General features: G+C 36.5%; 1 protein-coding gene across 2 annotated transcripts in view; it reads right to left on the minus strand.

Annotated features, from left to right (window-relative positions):
* LOC149805368 (unhealthy ribosome biogenesis protein 2 homolog) overlaps nucleotides 1–24,821 on the minus strand; it is a 153,359-nt gene that overhangs the window by 66,387 nt on the left and 62,151 nt on the right. For both annotated transcript variants that reach the window (XM_089949746.1, XM_089949737.1), the window contains exons 13-16: nucleotides 23,282–23,445; nucleotides 13,566–13,808; nucleotides 10,002–10,151; nucleotides 2,835–2,995 (exon numbers count right to left, since the gene is read on the minus strand). In XM_089949746.1, the coding sequence (XP_089805872.1) occupies nucleotides 2,835–2,995; nucleotides 10,002–10,151; nucleotides 13,566–13,808; nucleotides 23,282–23,445 (718 nt within the window). The remainder of the gene's footprint in view (nucleotides 1–2,834; nucleotides 2,996–10,001; nucleotides 10,152–13,565; nucleotides 13,809–23,281; nucleotides 23,446–24,821) is intronic.

The raw sequence follows: 24,821 nt of genomic DNA on the forward strand, positions 1-24,821 counted from the left end.
GTTTCCTTTGAAATCTTTAATTCTAAAGAATTCTATAGCAATATATAAGCATGCTATACAAAGTAAACATTTTCTATCACAGTATGAAAAAATAAATAAACGCAAAGTATTAGAATCTTATCTTGTAATGAAAAAAGTTAAACCCTGAATTTATCTGCTCAAATAAAATCCCAAACAAGATTTTTCAAGCAATCTCAACTCTTTAAGACGATCTGGTTAAAAATAAATCATTAAAACCTTTACAAATGGGTTGATTTAAATTTTGACAAAAGACCTTCAAAACTATATTTTGTTGTATAAAAAAAGAACTGAATTTTCAGCAAAATCAACTTCTCTTCTTGTAATTTGATAAAGAAGTCCCCAAACCTGTATTGATACAGGGGCTCATATCGTTTTTTAATATTCAATGCTAGGGATGACAATTTCCTATTTCTCATGCATTCTATTTCAGATCTGAAATCAATGGTTCAAGCTACATGTCACTGTGTAATAGTCTTGCACCCAAGTTCAGCTCAGAGATCTGACATTTTGGGCAACAAATCTGGCTTAAAACGAATAGCAATTCGCTTTCTAATCCTGCTTCCTCCGAATATTCCCACCCCATTTTACACATATGGACTTTTAGGTTTGGGTGCTTGATCAGTGCAATTGCATATAGAAAATTTGGAATCTGCCGCCACCATGTGTAGCAGCATATGGTAGTTGCTTACCAGCAGGCCTAGCAAATTTAGATATTTATATGATATTGTATCGACTCATACCTGCTTCTAAACATTAGGAAAATGATTTATTTTCTCAGAAAGGGCAAGTATTAGAATCTTTATGTCTTTAATTCACTGACAGACTAGACGAAACTACAGCATAGATGAAATCTGACCCGGTACTCACCATTTCCATTATTAGTCACATGACTTCACAAATTTCAAACAACAACATAATTAGTCCAATAGTCACATGATATCAACAAAAAACTCCTATTTAATGTTGTTGTAAAAAAATTCATTTATATTAAATGAATGTCAGGTACCTCTTGTAAAAACCAGAAAGAACATAATTCTCAACATATTTGTTTTGCGAACAACAAGAAACATGATGCTGTTGCAGCAATCCAGCCAGTCAGATTCATGGGGGCTCATTACAAAGCAAATTAGGAATATCTGTCAATAACAATATTGTTACAGGTTAGACCCCTCAGCCCTCGATTCACTGACAGATACTCCAAATTTTCTTTGCAATGAACTTCTGTGGTAAAATTCTTCAAGCAGAGAGATCATGTCAACGTAGTGGTCACATGATACAACAAAACCCTGGTAGCTGTTCTCGGAAGAAATATAGAGAATTTTATGTTCTTTCATTTTTCTATTTTTATTACAACCAGTATATGACTTTCATTTAATACGTTTTCATTTTTTCTACATTGAAAATGTGGGTTGTAAGATTTGTGTACTCTTGTGCTTAGCAATGCAAATCGTGAATAACAGGTCAAATTTCAAGAACACCATAGTTTTATCTTGTCTTTCAGCAGTTTAAAGACATAACAATTTTAGTACTTGAAATTTCTGAGGAAATTTTCATAGCAATTTCATGCAGGTATGACTAGATTTAACAATATTTAAGTTCCTAGACCATCTGGTAAGTGGCTATGCTTTTCCATCACCAGTTGTTGGCCTCTAGTGATGCTAAACTGGTTTTCATACCTTCCATGTAAGGAAAGATACAGATATCAAGCTGTCTGTGAAAAAAAATCTGGTTTGACTCAGTATGTTTATGGCAAGCACCCCAAAAAGCCATACTGCAACCTCAGAATATTCTGGTTAGACTCAATTAGATAATTGTTTCGGGTGTCAAGTGGCAAAAAAATTCCTGGGTCTTTCCTGACTTTCATCGTTATTTGCAAAATTCAAAGACTTTTCATGGTCAGGGAAAAATTTATCATTGCTCCAGACTTTTTCCCGATTTCCCAGTAACGTGGGAACATGCTAACAAACACTCTAAGAGTTGACAGTCAAGTAAATTTTAAAATGTGCAAATTTAAACTAATTTGTTGGAGTTCTTGTGCATTACTGCTCTCCAAGCATTTGAATTTGTGAAATTTTGTGCGATTTGTGCACTGTAGATAACACATGAGAATGCTAAGTGTACCAGCTACTTTTTGTTTGGAAGTGAATTAAATGCTTCAAAGAAAACGTACATTTCATTTTTCCATTAATTTCCTAGATGCTTATATGAGTAGATAACTGTTATTTTTACTGTACAATGTTGATTACTTTGGTTGTGTGTACTGGCCCCGCATGAGACCACAAAAACACTTTTTTGATTCTAATCTCCCTGCCCCATCCCCAATTAATAATGTTTGGGAGGTTGGTAGGTATGCATTTTGGCCTGGTGAAATGGTGGCACAAAGTTATAGCTGATATACACTGTTTCAGTAATTAGTGCTCTAAGTATACTGAAAAAGGTAATACACTTGTCCAAAAGAAAAAAAACTAGCTAGGCAATTTCAACATGATGGCAGCTCTAGACATAAAGCATTCAATCAAAAATAATATTGACAAGTCGTTAAGGATAAAGTGTTAACCCTTCCAACCACTCCTACCATAAATGTGGCAATAAATTACCACATCAAAGACAAATGCTACTTGATATCTTAAAATGAAAGAAAAAAACAAGCCTCAACATTTGATTTAGATTATACATAGCCAGAAGTGACACTATTTTCATCATCCTGCATTAAGTCTTTTTCTTCTTACTATAGCCAGGAGTAGGAGTTTTCTTAATGACATAAATTCTAGATAAAGGCGTGCAGTGATATGCTGACATGGTATCTATCTCACCTGTTGTTGTTAGCCTGCTGGACGTTAACTGATGTCTTTGTGATAAAGTCTGCTATTGCCATCAACTGCTCTTTTGTTGCCATGGAAATTAAAACTGGTAAGCCTCTGGAAAGAAGACTCCATTTTGCCACCAGGTAATTTTCTGATGTTATACCGCTGACCTGCATCCATGACAAAAATATGAAAATGTATTATTTTGCTTGTGATCATGTAGCTGCAGCCTTAGTAACACACTAAAAAACAAATCCTGTAACCTTGACCTTTGACCTTTTGAACACCCACTGTTAAAGTTATGTCCCAACTCCCAAAACAATCCATTCCTGCACACAAAGGGTATACCCAGTTCATAAAACTTTACACTATTTACTTCCAAAGTCAAGGTCAAGATAAAATTTGTGTTTCCCATTACATTGTCTACAACAAGAGTGTTGTAAATGGCACAGTTCATGCATGCCCCATGTTTAATAGTCTTCTATGTAGGTACTAGCAGGATATGGTTGACTCGGGAGTTTAATGACCAATGACTTGGTCTTTTGGTCAAAGGAAGCAGTCCTAAACTTATCTTAATGTGCTGGAACCTTAAGTTCAAGACAAAATCTGGTCCAGGAACTTACTCTAGAACAAAAGTTATTCTGCAAACCAACTTTTCTTTGAGCCACAAATGGCCTTGTTCTTTGATGTTTTGATGCCAAAATGAATATGTCACTTCCATATCTTATGTTCAAGTACTCCACAAATTCTGGTCAATACTAAAAACGATTGCTAGAGGTACAATAACTAATAAAACAATTGGTATATACACTAAATATAGCAGAGTACTGAAGAGCACTTCCCAAACAAAACCACTGAATCAAGATCTATCCAATCAAGTCAGCTGGTACACTCAAATAATTGTTGGCTAAATAGTCCTAAAATTCATAAGCCAAGCTATGGACAATTAGTTCCAATCTTTCACACGTTTTTGCATAAACCACAGTTATTTATGATTCAGCAACAATCTGGACACATCAAATTCTGGACACATCAAATGATGACACTGCTTTGCTAACTGCACTGAGCAAGGGGCAGCTGGTCACATGTGGGATGATGACATTATCAAAACCAAGAGAGATCAAAGTTGATTTCTACTAATCTTAAGCCAATGTGGTAATGCCATAGTTGCCAGAAAGTATTTGATGTTGCATTTTTATGGACAGTCTTTTAATGAAGAGATCAGACACATGACCTTTAATAACTTACTAGCTTAGTGTTGTTGGCTGTGGCAGCACCCTTTGGTGAAGAGTTTACATGACTTATCTTGACCGGTGTTTGATTTGTTCTCATATAGGTGATAGTTCTGTTCTAACTATTAAAGCAACCATCATTTGTTGTCCTCAGAGGTTTTCTTTTGTATTCTTTATTTGAGGTATTTCACAAGCTTAACATGTGAAATGAAATATCTACAAATACGCAAAACCACAAATTTAAGTACCCATCAAAATGTCTTTTATCCCCAAATCACGAAAATTTAGACCAAAAATTACACCACAGCATGTAATATTTAACTGTTATTGGCTTGCTAAATCATTTCCTGGCACTAGATCCCTGTCCAAGAATCATATTTTTCCTGGAGAATAAAAAACAACATGATCTCCTTCTGATCCTTAAGCCGACTTCTGACAACTGGAATATCATCCTTACCTTGACTTGGGCCACGACTGAAGGATAGCAGAGCATTGAGAGAGGAGGGAATTGTGCAATAATAGCAGGCAAGTATTAGATAATTTAAAAGTTTTTTCTTCTTCAGCCCCCCCTCCCAATTAAGTAACACATTACCTGCTATTATTGGATTGCTGTATTGGCCAGTTTGGTGGGTAGCTGATGGCCTATAATATCAAGTGATTTCACCAGTCAGTAGGATTCTCTTGTGCAGACTGAAGGATGACTTGACAAACTGCTGGGCTGATACAACTGGACCCATAAATATCCTCACTTTGGTGAAACACTGACTGAAGGCTTTTTCATAAAAGCAATCTCTCTCAGGAAGAGACTGATGAGCTCTTTTAATAGTCAAAACAATCAACTCTGAGATTGTGCCCAATGAAGTAACTTTTAATGGGATAAAAAGATGGCTACGTCCACTTTTTTCTTTTGAATTAGACAGAGTCATCATAAAGTTCTAACTGGGCAAAGGAATCTATGTGGATCATCTCCAGGATAGACAGGACTGGAACTGGGGATTTCAATAAGAACAGAAGCTGTCAAAGAATGCTGCCTATTAGCCAGACACCTGCTCGACAAGGTCGATAAACAAAATCATAGTTACTATTGAAACTTAAACAATCCTTTCCCACTGACAAAGCAGGGTTTTCATTCCTTCTCCTTGCTGTTGCTCTAGTAAGGTAGGGAGGTTCTCTAAGGAAGTATCATTCATAACTTAACAAGGTTAAGACAGTTACCAAAGAATAAACAGGAGATTCTACCCTGGCAATAACAAGCAAGAGACTGGTCTATGGAATTCCAAATACCTAGTAGTTCTAAAAGATATCCATTTGACCATACAGAGTGTTATGTGTTTAGGCTCGAATAAACAGTAACATAAGAAAGAGTGAAAACAACAAGCTTGAAAAATATAACAAATAATTTATTTCCCTGGAAAAATTCTGGAAAAATGAAAATATATGAACCTACGATTTTCAGAATCAAATCCAAAAATAAAATTTTTGAAGTCCTACTACTGAAATATTCTAATGAGTCCCGACGAAGAATCAAAGATGGAAGGTGATGACGTATGCTGTAATCTGTACTGTGCTGACATCTATAGTTCCTTATAGAAATACAATAATTAATCCTCCGGTTTTGGAAAGCCAAATAAATTTTTTAAAGGAAAGTCTTTGTTCAAGAATTCTTTATGAGCACAAAATATTTCCAGAGAAATGAATTAATCTCTTAAAATCCTTAAAATTAAAATAAAACTCAAAATCTCAAAACTTCAATACTGGTCACAACAGAAGAAAACAACTCGACATCAAGTGTTTAAAAGACCCAGATTTCTCTGAGATCTCTCTCTCTAAACATCACTATTAATACTAAGTATTTCACAAATTTGGAAATGCCTAACTGCAAAATCGAGGATCATGTGATCATGTTTTACATATAAAAATCATGTAGCCCCTGTATGTCCTTGATAAGAACCAATCATTATACTCCAAGAAAAAGTTGTTTACTTGATCCTCAATCAAGACCAGGAACTAAGTCAAAAACAGAAACAATTTTTCTATTATTATTCATCTAAGTAAAAATTCAGATCAAACTGAATTTTCTCGAAATATAAAATTCACAGTAAACAAAATTACATTACATTGACATGTGAAGAAAATAAAAATATTCCAAACTCACAAACAATCAAATCAAATCAAATCAAACACAAATTAAATGAAATATAAATTAAATCAAATATACATAATATGAGAACTTAAGAGTGTTAGTCTGACTACTATTTGAGTGCTGTCCATGTGTGACAGTATATCCCTCCCCATCATTAATACCCTGTAATCAGTGAACCATGACTGCTGGGGCTGCAAGTAAGCTTTGATTCTCAAGTCCTGACTGCATGAATAACCTGAGGGATTACTGTAAAAGATGAGAAGGCTTTGGTGTATGGTCGATCCCACCTCAGACTAAAGGTGTCCAGCTCCCATGTCCTCTGGTCAGGCATTTGAGACACATAAAGAGAGATCTTGTTCAGCATAGTCTACTTCAGACCTTTCCCATGGATGAAAAAGTGTCAGTGCTACCATCCAGTTTGTAGACAATTCTGTGAGGACTTCTAAACCCTGTCTGGATATGCTGTCTGCCAGAACATTAGTCTTTCCTTGAATGTCGTAAGACAATGAGAGTGGTTTTATGCAAAGCTGTCTAATGAAAGAGGTTCCAAATTTCCAAGCAGAGAAAAGACATTAGAGGTAAACTACGATTTATGTGATGTCTGTAGTGCACATGATGCAGAGATGATTCACAGATAAAGTGCTAGAAAAAGAGGCAACATTTCAAGTTTGTTGATGTGACGGGAAACTTTCTTTCTGAGATTATAACCTCTGAAGAAAAACTCCATCAGGCTCTAGCCCTCCAGCCTGAATCTGAGTTTTAGTGTATAGAAAGGAGTGAGGTTTGGAAGCACGAATCAAAACTCCCATCTTGATTTTTCTACCAAATCAGACTATGATGAAACTTGGGGATCCAGGTGGACAGGGTGTCCTTGTTAGGTCCGCAATTTACTTTAAGCAAGCACTAGAGGGGCAACATATGAAGCCAGAAAGGAGGGGAGGTGATAAGCAGTCTTCTTATCCAGACTTGCTAAGAAAGCAAGCATCTGGGACATTCTGTCCATAGGAACAAAAATTGTTCTTTTTGACAAAGGAGAAAATTCCCCATGTGAATTGAAATTCTGAGAAGGGATAAGATCCAGATTGGAGATTATGTCTAGTCATGTCACCATCTCCTTACAAAGACAGATCCCTCTGGAGGGAACATCTCAGGACACTGTATCTCAACCAGTTGTTGAAATATTGGAGAATGTGAACCTCAAAGGACCTTAAATGAATTGCTATGACATCCATCACTCTGGTGAAGACTATGGAAGTGGAAGCTGGACCAAAAGGAAGAACCCAAAACTGAAAGATGTTCTGTCCCAGACAAAAGATCTGCATCCTTAGAGATCTATGGAGACCACCAGTTATTTATCCTGACTGAGGTGGTTGTCTCCATCTTTAACTGCTCTTCCAGATGGAATCGATTCAAAGGAAAAATACTGACGATAAACTGAAACTTCCCCTCTCTCTTTGAAACAAATAAAACCCAAGAATAAAATACCAGACTTCTTATGATATTTACCTTATCTACTGTGTCTTCCACAGAAATGTGTACAACACTTCCTACCAGTTAGGAATGGTGGAACTGGGGGTCCTTGACATCATGACCATGAACTCTAACAGTTTTTGCAAGGCAACTGGATGCAAAGATTATTCCTTCAACAGACAGCAGGAGGCATCCAGAAAAAGATTGTCATGTGAGGGCATAGTAACTAGTAACTGTGTCTTCAGTTCCAAAGCCTTGATAGGGAGATGGCCCCATCTGGGAGGTACTGAAGTCCAAGGTAGGGGGCTTAAAAAGGCCAAGTAGGCAAATGGAATTGTACAATTGGATAATACCCAGGACTGGAGGGTACAAGATGGGACAGACCATCCCTTCTACTGTCTAAAATCTTCTTGATCTTTGTATTCAATATTCTAAATCACCACCACCGAGTGAGGGAAAAACTGCAGGTTTGACTTGGGCTGTGCACTAGAGAGCCTCTCCAAACTGCACAGGATCTGAGTCTTAGATAATCCTGAAGGCTTGGGACACAGATCTTTGAGAGAACCTCATTTATCTTATATTATCAACCAAACCACCAAGTCTGATGAAGGTAAACCCAAAAGATGAGACAGACAGATGAGGTGTTATGGGTTCCTCTGTAAACTCAATTTCATCCACAAAAATTGTCAGTTTGTTATCCTGTCTTTGTTCTCATGGTGAGGCAGGACTTTCATCTCATCTCCTTCCTGGAAGAATGGGTTTTCCTGACTGAGACTTCATCAATCTCTCTCTGGTCGGGTCAGGAGACAGGATTATACTTTTGATCATCTCCCTAGAGGATGGGATTGGTGATTCCCTCTCAGCATTAGATAACAGTCTTCTTTCCCTTCCCTCAGTAATGAGACTGGAGTTAGAGATAATTTAGGATATCCTCATTTTGCCAATCCACTGTGCCACTGTTACGTTATCCATGGTGACATGGTCAGAAAAGAAGCCATGGTTGAATAGCCACCGGGTGGTGTAAGTTCCCAAGCTGCATATGGATTGAATGGGAACATCAAATAAGCAGAAGCATTTACCTCATTGGGCTTAACTAGAAACATTGAGAAGGGTGGTACTGACCTTACACCCTCTTCTAAACTTGGTACTCAGTCTGACGATCAATGTCCAATGCAAAATGTATGTCTACTGGTGCACAGCGATTGATGATCTGAGACAAAAAGCAGAAGATTTGCACCATATACCATACCCTTCGAGCAGGGTCCAGTACCCTTGCACTTGTAAGGGAGACCTTACATCTGGGGATGGTAACTTCCCTTTGTTGAAAAGTACTGAGTATCCCTTCCCCAATGATCCCCTCTTGTGGAGGCAGCCACCCTACTAACTCTGGACACCTCTCTAAATGAAGCTGGCAACTTTCCTACATCAGCAAATGCCTTAGCCACTTCTGCTCTAAAATTCATGAAAACGGACACATACATTAAAAATAAATTACTTGGGAGAAAAAAACAAGTACTACACAAATACTGGATATCACTGACTGTAAAACTGCCACATGATGACTTGATTGGTGAAGTGTTGAGCACCCAGAGACACATAATTAAAGATATGATATCAAAGGAACAGAAGAAATATATCCCCTTTTCTCAGAAGTGGATGATGGTATCAGTCTGGGATCATTTTGTTTTTTTATTATCCAAAAAAGCACCAACTAATTAAATCAGCAATTAATAACAGAGGTATACAGCAAAGTTTTACAAATCCTTCAATAAACTTATTCACATGATGACACTTGCAACACAAATTGCATTCTGAAAAAATTTCCATTGGTGAAAGACTTCTGATAGCAAAAGTTTAAATTTATGGTAAATCCTAATTTTGTTTATTTGAAAGATAATTTATGGAAACAATTCTTTTCATATTCTCGAAACAATTTTTAAATCCAAGATTCCTGGTTTATCGTTTACGAAAGAGTGGACACAAGTGTCCAGTTAATGAGCATTCAGTGTATATTCATATCTTGAGGAATCCAAGACTAAACCACAAGATAACAAATCTGTCCAAGGGATTGTTGGTTTGGTTTTATGGGTTTAGTGACATTTTCAAGACATGATAAGCTATATATGGCAGCCAGAATATTTGGTGGAGAAAGAACTACCGACCCACTGGATGCTAATGGCAAGCTTTCTCACAGACCCAAATGGCACAGCTGAAAGTTGAACCCAAGTGGGTAGGGGAGATGTGAGTGATCTGTAAAGGTGAGCAACTCCAACCACTTGGCAGTCTCCAAGGGAGGAAAACAAAAAAAAAAGAACATCAAAACATCCTTACCAGTTGATTCCACTGCGCAGAAAGATATGGCATGGCATCTTTGGGCATATCAAGAAAACACTGTAAAATATTTTCTGCAAGAATTCTATGATGATCTTGTTGATTCTGAGTTAGAATGACTGCCCTCAGCTTCTGTATGGAGAGTTGGAACTGCAAATCAGATACAATTTAAACTGAAAAGTGCTTCTGTACCAAATTATATGGCATAGATAAGTCCTTCTTTACTTTTAGATTCTGAGCCAAAAAAATACTGTCACTGAAATGAATTTGAAGTGAAACTTGATGATGTCCCTCTCATTGTCAAAACAATCCCTAGGATGAATTCCCCTTTACAAGACATAGCTGCCAACCCTCCAAGCTCGCAATTAGTGAAAATAGGGATACAAATTAGTGAATTTTTACATGAATTCATGAAGCAAACTTCGAGTCCGGGAATATTTGTCAGAACAAATGTTTAGCATGGTCTCCAGCTGATAAAGGTAGACCATGTTCAACAAGAAAACTCTTTCTGCATTGGTAGCTTGCAGGTCTTCTGTCGATGGCTTAAAATATTCCAGAGCTGAAATCATTTGCGAGTTCTTAATTTTCCCAACCTCTATGTGCTTTTTGCTATCAATGTGCTCCCTCACATCGTCTCTGCAACCATGCCCAAAGCTAAAATATGTGGCACACTGCATGCAAAAAGCATGATGTATATCAGTGTTTCCTTGTGGTGAAGGCATTTTCAAGATGCGATGCCGAATGGTAATTCAAATCAGTGTTGGCGGCGCATGTGCGGAGCAAAAGTCTGGTTAGGCTCCAGTTTCTCTCAAAAGCATTTGTAAAACTACTCTTATACATATAGATTAAAATAGACTAAAATGCTTGCTACCAGGCCAACTGTACCAATCAGCTATAGTTCCACTAATATCGCAAATAGCTGTACTGGACCGTGCTGATATCATGACTATCACTTAACAGAAAATCGGTTATTTTATTAAAAATTTAAAATAATTGAGAATTTGGGAATTAGTGATTTTCTTGCATGCGCCGTGAATTAATGAATCGCTAAAAAATTTCTGAAATTCACGTCAAAATCGTTAGGGTTGGCAGCTATGACAAGTTAGCAAGGGTTCCATGGATTACTATGACTTGCCTAAGAATGACAGGATGATGTCACTATTTGCGACCACAGGTATGCAACATATCAGGCTTGTAGTACTGTACCAATGTTTACATTCAATTAGAAAACTGACATACAAGCTGAATGACTTTCCTAAAACTGTTGATGCCAACACCACCACCACCATCACTGATACTAACATCTACATTCCTAACAAAAAAAAGAGAGATAAAAAATACAAGCAAGTTTTACTAAATACTTTTGTGTCTTATCAGGAATATGATAATCTACCACATTTCAAAAGAGAATCTAAATACACATATACATAACCTTGGACAATCCTAATATATATATATATATATATATACATACACACAATCTTGGACAATCCTAATAAATATATACACAACCTTGGACCATCCTAATACACATATACACATCCTTGGACAATCCTAATACACATATACATAACCTTGGACAATCCTAATACACATATACATGTTCTTGGACAATCCTAATAAATATATACACAACCTTGGACAATCCTAATACACATATACACAGCCTTGGACAATCCTAATAAATATATACACAAACCTTGGACAAATATAATACACATATACACAACCTTGGACAATCCTAATAAATATATACACAAACCTTGGACAAATATAATACACATATACACAACCTTGGACAATCCTAATAAATATATACACAAACCTTGGACAAATATAATACACATATACACAACCTTGGACAATCCTAATAAATATATACACAAACCTTGGACAAATATAATACACATATACACAACCTTGGACAATCCTAATAAATATATACACAAACCTTGGACTATCCTAATACACATATACACAACCATGGACAATCCTAATAAATATATACACAACCTTGGAAAATCCTAATACACATATACACATCCTTGAACAATCCTAATAAATATATACACAACCTTGGACTATCCTAATACACATATACACATCCTTGGACAATCCTAATAAATATATACACAACCTTGGACTATCCTAATACACATATACACATCCTTGGACAATCCTAATAAATATATACACAACCCTGGACAATCCTAATACACATATACACAACCCTGGACAATCCTAATAAATATATACACGACCTTGGACAATCCTAATACACATATACACAACCATGGACAATCGTAATAAATATATACATAACCTCGGACAATCCTAATACACATATACATAACCTTGGACCATCCTAATACACATATACACAAACTTGGACAATCCTAATACACATATACACAATGTTAGACAATCCTAATACACATATACATAATCTTAGACAAGCCCAATATTCATTTACACAATCTCAGATCATCCAAATACATGCATACACAATCTCAGACAACTGAAATATGCATAAGTCAAAACTGGTTCTTTTTTTATGACTACAAAAGGCTAATTTCTCTTTGCCCCTTCTATACATTGGGATGCATTTCAGATCTGTCTGATGGGGTCATCTGCAAGTCAGAGTTGCACTTTAGAAAAATAAACAAGTCAAATATGAACTGATGGATGGATGGATGGATGGAAAATAGTGATAAAACCAAATAAATTTATATTATTGAGTTGTATAATGGAATATGTCATAAATACACTGACAACTTACAATTTGTTCCTATCAAATCCATCAAAGTCCATAATGCTTGACATTTTAAAGCCATTTATATGATAAATCCATGAATTCAATTATAGGTCAGAAACCCGTATAAAATAGTTTAGAATGATGTGATTCACAATATCCATGTTCATTCCAACATTTTACAAATAAACAATGAACACAAAGTCCACATTTTTGCCATCCACAGTATCCTATAAATGTCACCATCCATGGCCATCTGGTACAAAGTACAAAAATTTATCCTCTTTATCTGAAAAAGTTCTGAAATCCTAAGGGATTAAAGTCAAATATTCACTGGAAGATGTACAGCTCTACTTCAGAGGAATGTCAACCTGAAAACAACATGAGTGTTGTCTTATAGAGCCTCTTGCACTCTCAAAAATCTTGGGAAATAGCACCTGTGAATGAAATTTAACTTGCAATAAAGGAAAGCTCAAATTAAATGAATACTTTTATTGCATAAAACATGGAGTTTATAAAGCAAGACACAAATACATGTTGTTAGGACTTGCAGGAAAATGGAAACTATATACTTGCTAGTATATGCCAATAGTAAACACAGACAGACACTTCACTTTGCAGTGGGTAGTATTTAATTTACAGGTGGTTGGACAAGAAATGGATATGCCACATTCATTTTGTGCTGTTTCAGTATCAACTTCCAGTAAAATATTTAATTTTGGAACAAGTACTGCGTACAAGTATAAGTGAAATTTATAATGAGAAATACTGCAATTTCCATAAAAAAATAATATCTAATCACCAAAGCATACCCAAACATACTGGAGTCTACAATCCTCAAGTCTAGTGATGAGCTTGTACACCGACTGCCATTGTTTAACTTGTAGGTAGGGATGAATGTAAGACTGATCTTCCATCATGCCAGTCAGAGCAGCATCAGTGCGAAATAAGGTCAAGTCCTGAGTAAGACCGATGTTACCATATCTTAGCAACAGTAGTTTTAACTCTCCCATGCTATAAGACAGCTGCAGTAGTGGTATCAGTGTCTTGAGACTCTGGAATTGATAGAAGGAAAATTTGACACTTCTCTCTGCATGTAAGTATGCTTGTCAAGTAAGTTATTATTTTGACAACTGATAACTGCATTTTTTTTACTTCTGCACTGACAACACTGACATGAAAACCACTAACCTACATCCAAACAGTAGAGTGTATTAAAATCAATTTAATTATTAGTAAATACATCTAAATACCAAAGAAGATTACCATATACAGCTTTCCTTTGGTATATTGCCTTGAATTACAAAATGAGTTGGATATAACACGGTCAAGCCATGGACAGAGCAAGGATAAAAGAAATCAAATAAACATTTTTTTCTTCAATATTTATTAACATAAATATTCAAAAGACTATTTTATTCCAATTTTCATTTGCCAAAACCTTTTCCTAAAAATTGCCTTTTAATTGACTTGAGATGGCAAAGTCTCCCTCATGGATAGCACTCAAAAATGTGCTGTGGTGTTTCTCATGGGAACTAAGAGGTGTAGATTAATGGATTGGTGGTGCTTAGGGCAATGACCAAACATAGTGAGTTGTTTGCCATTGGTATCAAGGAATGGTGTGGAACAAACGATAGAACCCTTTTGGTGCATTATCCACTTGGTATGTGAAAAAATTGATTTTTGATAGGTGGAGCTTTGATAGGACACTTTTCAGAGGTTTGTGTCCTATGACTGGCCCTTGGGTCCATTTATTGTTTTCCCTTACTATCCCTTTATCAACACTGTAGTTGTAGGAGTGAGGGAAATATGTTTCTTTGATGGCTTGCTTGCAGACATCAGACATCAGGATGTTAAACAGAAGGCTTGAGGATGAAGGCTGAGCCCTTAGCTTCTCCATATAGTGGTCCTTTAGGTAAGTGCAGGCAGAGGGGCACTGAGTTGTGTTCTGCCAATTGGATTGGTAGCTGCAGTTATGGCATTGACCAAAGTGTGTTGAGCGGCTCCGCTCGGTACTCAGGCCATTCTTGAGACTGACTCCCATGCATGCCCTGAGGCATTTGGAGTGGGAGAAGATAAACTATGTTTTGTTGGATGGAAGATAGCCAGCGAGAAAGAAAGTCCAGCAACAAAATTACAGCAATGAAATTGCTCACTAACTGCCAAGTGTCAACAAAGACCATCTGATCCATGACTGTATCATCCCCAAAGCTGTGCAATCACTGTCAACAACTGGGGTTCAGAATGAAAGACTGGTTATGGGCAATGGTAGACCTGCCAACGAACTGATGATGAAGACAGGTCAGAACATCTGTAACTCTCCTTGAATGCAAAAGTAACTGAAGTCAGAATCTTCCATTCTGTCATAAGATCAACTGATGCTGGAACTCTGGCCCAGGTTGTTGATGGAATGGCAGGAAGACAAACATTCGGGGCAGAAAAAGACCTCAACAGAGGCTTGGAAGGCTGAACTTCCCATGCCATTGGATAGTGTCGAAGAGATGACAATAATGGAAAAGAAGTAACATCATGCTGGTTGTGTGAGGTGAGGCTGTCACCTACAGAAACATGCATGTGCAGGAGTTGACAGAATAAACCATGTATAAAGCACTGATTTGTACTTGTCCAACCAGAGCGGAAGAAATACAGAGATGTACATGATTGTCTATATTACACACAAACAACCTTCGCGTAAAAGGGAACTGAAGCACCATTATAGAGACAAACAACTAAGTGTTTTGCGATGACAAAGTGTTAGCAGCTTGTAAAGGCAGAACTCTGTCATGATAGAAAGAGAAAAAGTTGGAAATAGAGATGAAGCATACTTTTCTCAGAAGTGAAAAAAAACGTCCAACTTGTAGTGGTATATCATCCATGTAGCTTCTGGCTTTTGTGAGGTCTGTCATGATAAAAGTGATCTTCTTGGCACAAATGCAAGTAGTACTGGCATATTCATAGACTTTGCCACCATGTCTTATACATAAGGGGAGATCACTGCCTGAACACCATATAGGTCAGCAGATGACCTTTAGCTCCCTTTAGCTAAAAGTAGTATCTGGGAGGGCTGGAATTGTGAGGTAGTAGTAGTTCTCTTAAGGTATTATGACTGGGTAACGTATTTGAAGAAACTCAATCATAAGTACCCATTTTGTAATGGAATTACACATATATTAGGAGCTTTCTATAAGCATTAGAGATTTGCATGTATACATACAAACATTATAGCCTGAACTTGAAGTGAAGTTACTTAGGCTACCCCTGTAAGTACCTAAATGCGTGATGATCACAAAGTGTTCAAAGATTGTAAAGGAAGAACTTTGTCAGCATAGGAAGAGAAAAAGTTGGAAATGTGGATGGAGTACATTTTCCTTGGAAGTGAGAACTCCAACAACTTGTAATGGTATATTTTCCAAGTAGATTCTGGCTTTGCAGGGTCTCACATGATGAAAGCATGCTTCTTGTTACAAGCAGAAGTATTAACTGACAAGGAACATGGGTTCTGATGCCAATATTTATACCCAAGGGGAGATCACTCTTCCCAAACACCACCTAGGTCAGCAGACAACTTTAAGCTCCCTTTAGCTAAAAGTAGTATCTGGGAGGGCTGGATTTGCAAGGTAGTAATAGTTCTCCTAAGGTATTATGATTGGGTAATGCATTTAAAGCAGAAAGCCACCAACACCCAAGCATGGCACTGTAGTGTAATCAACTGTCATGTAGTCAGTTGACCAGTGAATACTATTCTGCATTTACTTTTAAAAAAGGCAACATGGTTCCTTAACAATTGTTTTTGCTGTAGTCATTCAAGCAAATAGAAGTTAAAGTGTTAATTTGTGGGTACTTACAACTGATAATGAGATACAGAGATGTCAAGGTTTTATTGTTAAAGAGAATCTTCAAACCAAGGGGGAGGACTAAGTCTATAGTTAAACAAATGCAACTAGTTTTGAGATTTAGTGTTCACAAGCCAAACATTGTTTACTTTACCACTCCACCACTCCCAAAACCACTAACTGTTAATGGAGAATTTTCATAATTAAAAAACTGTCCTGCCCAGTAATTGTAGCTGGTTGATACACTCACATGTACATTTCTCTCATCACACTGCTGGTTCTACCCTGCACTTGTTTTTTGTCAATCTCTGAGGTCATGTGGTGCCACGACCCTTAATTCAAGAAGAGGATACTTTCTTTTGCCAAAGTGCCACTAGATATCACTTGACCTACCAATTTAGTGCCATGCACTGTACACTTAACCTGACTATTTAGTACCACACATTGTACAACTCACATACCTATTCAATACCATACACTGTACACTTGACCTATCTATTTAGTACCACAGTATACACTTGACCTACCTATTCAATTATCACACACTGTACACTTGACCTACCTACACACCATAGACTTGCATAGCCACCAACCGGAGTACAAAAATACTGACTGCTTATGACAAAAATACTGATTTTCAGGAACAAATACTGATTTTTAAAACTTTAACACATATGTAACTAATTACAACATCTACAACCATCAGTAAAGTAGAACAGTAACTGAATTATTTAATGTCAAAGATGCACATGCTTTACTCTTGTACCTTCTGTAAGGGCACCATTTGGTTGCCCATTTTACTCTTGTACCTTCTGTAAGGGCACCATTTGGTTGCCCATTTTACTCTTGAACCTTCTGTAAGGGCACCATTTGGTTGCGCATTTTACTCTTGTACCTTCTGTAAGGGCACCATTTGGTTGCCCATTTTACTCTTGTACCTTCTGTAAGGGCACCAGTTGGTTGCCCATTCAGAAAGTGCAAGATTGCAACACACATTCAGACACAGGCCATTTATAGAAGCCTGTTCCACACCCTGTTTTTTCAATCATTATTGATTCCAATGTACCATCTTTCATTGATAATCTCAATTCTGTGCAATTTTAAACAGAACAGTTTTCCTTCTAGCCCATAAGTAATAATTTGCAATTTTACTGTCTGGAAAACATGTGCAAAATAAATTTCCAGCAATACTAGTAACTGAGGGTGGTTCATTTCCAAAAGAAATTTAGTAAACCGAACAACAAATTACATCAAAGTTCTCTCAGGCATCTATAAATATTGCAAGTTCAGGCTGAGTTGTTGATGATGAAGCAGAAAGCTTATATTTATTAGCCTTTTCAAGCTCTTTTATGTCATGAAAGCCTCCTTGCCCAATAGCTAAAGCACAATTACATGATTTGCAAAATGCAAGGTTTTCTCCTTTACTAAATAGTTTAACAATTCTAAACAAGATGGCATAGTTGTCCCTCCAGTTGTTTTCTTTTCTTTGCTGGAGAAAATTTTGAATCTTCTGCTTTCCTTTTTGACATGATTAGATACTGAATATTATGAAGATGAGATACAGCAATAGTGCCAACTGCTTTGCACATCCCAATATGGAGGTTAAAGACTGGCATTGTAGCCTCGATTTCAAATCAACCAATAATATCTTGGAACTCTCTATCCCTATATACATGAGATACATTTACTTGCAGAAAGGAACTGGGTACCATTTCTAAAAAGGAATATTGCATGGAAATTTTTAATTTAACTATCTGATTTACAAAAATGGATTCTTAACAAGAAAAACATACACCTATATTCTGGACCAAAATATGGGACAAACATATGCAAAAAAGGACACTTGGCAGCTATGCACTTCACCAACCTATGCAGTACAAAACACTATACACCTGACCTACCTATTTAGTACTGCACACTTGATTTACCTATACAATACCACTGTACACTTGACCTACCTATTCAGTACCAGACACTATACACTTGACCTACCTATTAAATACCACTGTAAACTTGACCTACCTATTTAGTACTGCACACATGACCTACCTATTCAAAACCACATGACCTACCTATTCAAAACCACTTGACCTACCTATTCAGTACCAGACACTATACACTTGACCTACCTATTAAATACCACTGTAAACTTGACCTACCTATTTAGTACTGCACACATGACCTACCTATTCAAAACCACATGACCTACCTATTCAAAACCACTTGACCTACCTATTCAGTACCAGACACTGCACTCTTGACCTACCTATTTAGTACTGCACACTTGATCTACCTATTCAATACCACTGTACACCTGACCTACCTATTCAGTTCCAGACAATGTACACCTGACCTACCCATTCAATACCACCTGACCTACCTATTCAGTACCAGACACTGCACACTTGACCTACTTATTCAATACCACACTGTACACTTGATCTGTTTAATACCACACCATACACTTGACCTACCTATTAAATACCACAAACTGTACATCTGACCTATCCATTCAATGCTGAACACTGTACACTTGTCCTACCTATTCAGTATCACATACTCTACACTAGACCCATTCAGCCCAATGTCATTACTTCACCAATATGCTTAATCAGACTGTCAACTGATAGAGGAATACCCACTGGCTTTAATCCAGTTGCATTGAACTGTATTTAGTGATATCATACCCTTGCTATCTAGTCTAACACTGACCATACTCTTACAGCGACATTTAAGCATGCAGTACTATACTTGAATGCAATTTGTCATCCCTTTAGCCAAAGATTTCTAATATGTTTATATCTAGCTGAGCCAGGGATGGTCCTGGCGTTTTTAAAGTTGTCGCAAAGAAAATCACCAACCTCAATATTTTGTCGCCATGTTTAAAAAAATGTTGCCAGATCAAGTTGTGAATATTTTTCCAAGTCTACTAATATAATAGGCAATGAAAATTGAAAAAGATTGGATAGTTATTACTTTATTGACAACAAACAATACAGCCATATTACAAAATAAATCAGGGGCCCCAAGTGACTGAGTGGTCTAAAGTGCTCTCCGTTACGGATCACTACCATCTCACCTTGGTCTGCGTGGGTTCGAGTCTTGCATTCGGCCAATGTTAGTATGAGAGAAAGCTTGCCAGTAGCTTCTTGTGGGTCGGTGGTTCTTTCCAGGTTTTTCCCAGGTTCTTCCTCCACCATTAATACTAGACACCATGTATAGCCTATTGTGTGCTGAACAATGGCATTAAACCTCACAACAACATCAACAACAACAAAATAAATCATTACATGACTGTTTTGCACTACTTCCATAGTCTTTGTATCCTGCATCACCATTAGTGCATAAGTATGACTGTTACCACCTAAAATGCATTAACAAATGTAAAATATCAACTTTCCTGACATCTACAGTCTCTCTCTCTCTGTCTCTTTGTTTTAATAGAAACAACGGGTATTAAGCAAGAATATATTATGTATATTATTTTCCAAATAATAGTTTTGCAAGAAACTTTAGTTAATGACATTTTGGTACTAAAACCCTAGGATCGTACTTTGCAATGTAGGACAAGTGATGTATAATGTGACAGTCAATTTCATGCATTCAGGAATTAAATGCCCCCCTCACCCCTTTTATGGCTAGCTTCACAAAGTGCATCTCCATCAACCAGTAGTTCAGATATTTATTTTTGCCACCCTTTACAGGCTTTGCTTGTAGTGAATTGCTTCTTAAATCCCAAGAATGATCTCTGAATGCTGTAGATTTCTTTCTTGAGAAGCAAACTAGGATCTCCATTCCCAATGATGAAACTTACGCGAGTCAACACCTGGCATTAATGTACCATATATATAAGCATTAATTATCATCATTAAATTAAAAGAAGGAATGCAGAAACAGGGCTTATGTGCCCCCAAAAAGCTAATTTGGAATAAATGTGTTATTTAGTAAGCAGTGTTATATGCATATAGGAGTTAACAATAAGGAAACATGGTGGGATATCAAATGTGGGAAATAGTTATCACATGTATGGTAGCTTGATGAACAATTTGAACCATTAACATAAATTCACACCCATTTTAGGCATTGATGGTTATAACAAAAAATGTCATAATTTATTTGTCAATCAATTGCTAGTGCTTTCACTCACTGTAGAACAGGCGGTTTATTTGAAGTATGTCGAATAGGCTTGACTCTAACCTTTAGCTATTGTGCAGTTTCAGCACAGCTGACCAGAATATGAAATGGGGGCATGGGGGGGGGAATAATGCACTCCACAGGGAGAAATGGCTTGTCCTTTGAGAATTTCATGTGTATTGGACCCAAAAATATCATTGAATATTTAGTGAAAATGATGTTTAAATATGCTGCAAAAAAACGTTCCGATGGTAGGTCCCAATCTGTGTGTTTTCATATTCAATCTCCCAACTTGGTTTTTGAACAGATTTATTTTTTGCATGACACGCTAAAATAACTGAAGGGTCATTTTTTGTTCGAGCGTATATGGATTTCTTGGAACTAAAGGAATTGAAAGGACTTTTAGGAAATAGCAATTCATTCACCATGCTCTAAGTTAAATTTAATTCTTTCACTCCTGTATTTTGAGAAATAAATTATTTTCAATAATGCAGAACTTGTTGGTTTTGCTATTTCTTGTTGCATAGTTTAAGTCTCTGAGTCGTAACATGGGATTGATAGCAAAAGTAAAAAATCAATGAGCAAAACCAACATATATTACGTACCCCGCTTGGATTCATGTTTGGTGATACACTCCTTCTTGAAAATATCACAACCAGTTGTAAATTGAACTGACGACTTGTGAAATGATACATATATCACAAACATCTGCTTTAGCTTTGTACCATATCTCAACTAAGGATGCCAGAGTTTCCAGCTGTCGAGAAATATTTTGGGAACATTTGACCTGTTCATCATGTAGCATTACTACCATCACTACACGTAGATGATGTTGGACAGCCAGGTATAACATCAGGTTCAGTGACTGTGTTGTCTGATGAATTTGTACTAAATCTAAATGCTGTTAATTTTGTTATCTTACTCTTAGGATGAGACGATGAACTCACAACGTCTAATTTGTGTTTACCCAGGATAAAGTTGCACTGTTAATAGTATATAATTCTGATTGAGATTTTTTTCTATTTGCTTTGTATTTATACACAGCAATCGGTACTTCAAAGGTAATCAGTTTCCTCTGAAGTTTCAGCAAACTTATTTTATTGGTACATAAAAAAAACAATAGAAGGATTAGCCGTTGTTCAATTAATTGTAGCTGTTTCTGTTCGCGTCTTCAGAGGTCGGTTGATTGTAGGTATAGTCTAGTAACATAAGTGAGTGTATCACAGCATACAGTACTCAGGTTAGATGTCAACATAAGTGGATTATGATGTAACAATGCACTGTAAAGATGGGTTTGTCAATATAAACAAAGGATTTGTTTATGTAACAGATAGATTCTAGTGCATTCTGTATCCAAGTTTGTGGCTTCCTATCATGGTCCCTTTGAGTGTCTCCACTCCAAATCCATGACTGTATGTACAAATTAAATAGCCAAAAAAGTTGTCGCCAAAAGAAATTGCCAGATGGTATATTTTGTCGCCAATAAGGAAAAAAAAAATCACAATTTGCAACATTGGCAAAGCCCAGGACAATCCCTGCTGCGCTAATGTATGTGTATCAATATATCAATGGTAAATAAATGTGACAATATGAGAACAATACAACATAATATAAAAAGTTTCTTGGTTTTGTGCATTATTGTACATATTTAAATGAGTGATATTCAACAATAGTGGCGAACCTAATTTTTCCAAATCCACTGCCTTTGGATAGATCTGAACTTTGGGTGAGAACATACACCTCTGTAGTGTGTATGATTCATGTTACAAAGCCTATGGTCCAATACATTATTGATAAATATAGATGGTCTTATCATCATTTTATATGCGATTGGTTGCATTTCTAGTAAGCAGATTACAGAAAAAGATAAAATTATCATCTGTTCATAAACCATCCTCATCCCTGACATAATAAAAACAATGCTTCAAAACAAACTACCTGTTAGTTGTCAGTTGTTAGGCTGCTCCATTTGATCAAATGAGTGAATAATCGCAGTCACTACATCCTTTGTTTTGCATTACATGAATCCTTAAAAACATTTTATTGCCAATTTCATGTTTGGACTTAAAGTTGGAATGCATTATGGTGTTATCATCAAAACAGAAGTAATAATGCAATTAACTCAGAAAGTGAAAATCTTTTACACTGTACTTTCTGCAAATGCAAACATCTCTCAGCCACAAAAATTTACTTCAGCATCGGTGAAAAAAGGAAATTATTGATAACATCCAGTCTACAAATTAATAAGCTGGCTATAACTTGTGCAGTTTTGAATCTAACCCTTTGGTGATTCTGTGCTGCTTTATTTTTGTTAAATCCCATCAGACGTTCAGTCAATCATTACATATATCAGTATAAACAGACATATTCCAAGTAAACTAATGGTTTTTATTCCTCTTCTCAAGGCAGATTATTGTGTACGATGTAGGACAGAATGCAGAATAAATTCATATTTAGCTATATGTAGTTAATACAAAGCATTTCACTGTACAAAAATTACCTGAAAACCTAGGAATAAAATTATTTTACAGATTAGGAGTTTGAATATTTTTTCCATGTACCATTTGCTCTGTGGCCCTTAGAAGGAGAGGCTGCAACATATCGACTGCAACAGATGACATCAGTTCACACACTGACCTGATGGTTGCTGCGGTGACAGATGACTCAGCCACTCTTACATGGATAAAGAAGAGGTGGTACAGGGTGCATACAGCCTCCAAATGACCTGAATGAAAACAAAAATGAAGGATGTGCATTTTTGTTTTGAGTACAAGAAAGTCAGGTATAGAACAAAAGAGATAACCAGAATTTCCATTTTCACATTTAAAATTTATGTGCGATTTCAAACTTGTTGATGCAATATAACTCACTCAAGTCTGATATATGCATTCTTAACTTAGGTAACCTGTGATGGGATTTTGTTCATGCAACAAAGAGAACATATGATAGATGCATGATCTGCAAATTTACATTTACTTGTGTCCAACAATTTCCATCATTTAAGCACAGAACCTATTTAAACCTGCTTTCTGAAGGAAAACAAAAAAGTATACAGCTCTCCCCCATTATAACACAATTCACTATAACACAAATTCTGGATAAAATGCAGTAATGCTATGGACTCTATCAAAATTTTTAAAAAATTATAATTTAAAAAAAATACAATAAAATTTTCAACATCTATCAGCAGACAAATTCAACTGCAAACTACTGGATTTAATTTGCAGATTACCAGAACATGTTTATATACTCTACAAGAACACTGCTGAGTGGAAGTCGTATTTACAAAAGAAACTTTATGAGCTAAGAAATATTTGTCAGCAGTACAAGCAGTATTTTCCAAAGTTTCGGTGGCCTAGTGGTTAGAGTGTCTGCCTCGGATGCGGGAGGTCATAGGTTCGATCCCCAGCTGAGTCATACCAGAGACTTACAAAAATGGTACTAACAGCCGTCTTGCTTGGCGTTTAGCATTAAGAGGTTAGTGTTAGGACTGGTCGGCCTGGTGTCAGGATAATGTGACTTGGTGGGACATCATGCTACATGTCTGCAGCATGATGCCCCAGTGCTAGACATCACTATAAACTGGCACACTGCAGACATCGTAGCGATATGACTGAAAAATTGTTAAAGCTACATTAAAAATCAAAATCACATCACACACTAAAATTTCAACCTTATGCTCATCAAGATAAGACTTAATGTCACTATGGACACAGTTCTTGAACTCTTCAAGTAATACAAGTTGTCTGAGATTTTCACAATCTTGATAAACTTTACTGGCTAGGCACCGTTGATCAAATAACTTAACTTTTTCTCTTGCAAATTCGACATGAGTTTTTCCAGCTTCCTTTTTATAGTTCCTGAAGTTTTGCCGATAAGCCTCAAGGACTAATTCATAACCCTTTAAGATGCATTACTTAACTAGATCATAGTCAGCCCTTTGCTGTAGTGACAGTAAATTGTAAATATCACTAGCTTTACAAGTAAATACATATTGTAATAATAGAGTCCAATGCTTCCTTGGCCATCTCAAAATTTTCAGCAATTTTTTCATATTGAGGAAAATATTTGTCTACTTTTTCTCTAAAAGGGGGCACTAGC

The sequence above is a fragment of the Sinohyriopsis cumingii genome, chromosome 2 (assembly GCF_028554795.1).
Source record: "Sinohyriopsis cumingii isolate HCF-2022 chromosome 2, ASM2855479v2, whole genome shotgun sequence".
Taxonomy (NCBI): Eukaryota; Metazoa; Mollusca; class Bivalvia; order Unionida; family Unionidae; genus Sinohyriopsis; species Sinohyriopsis cumingii.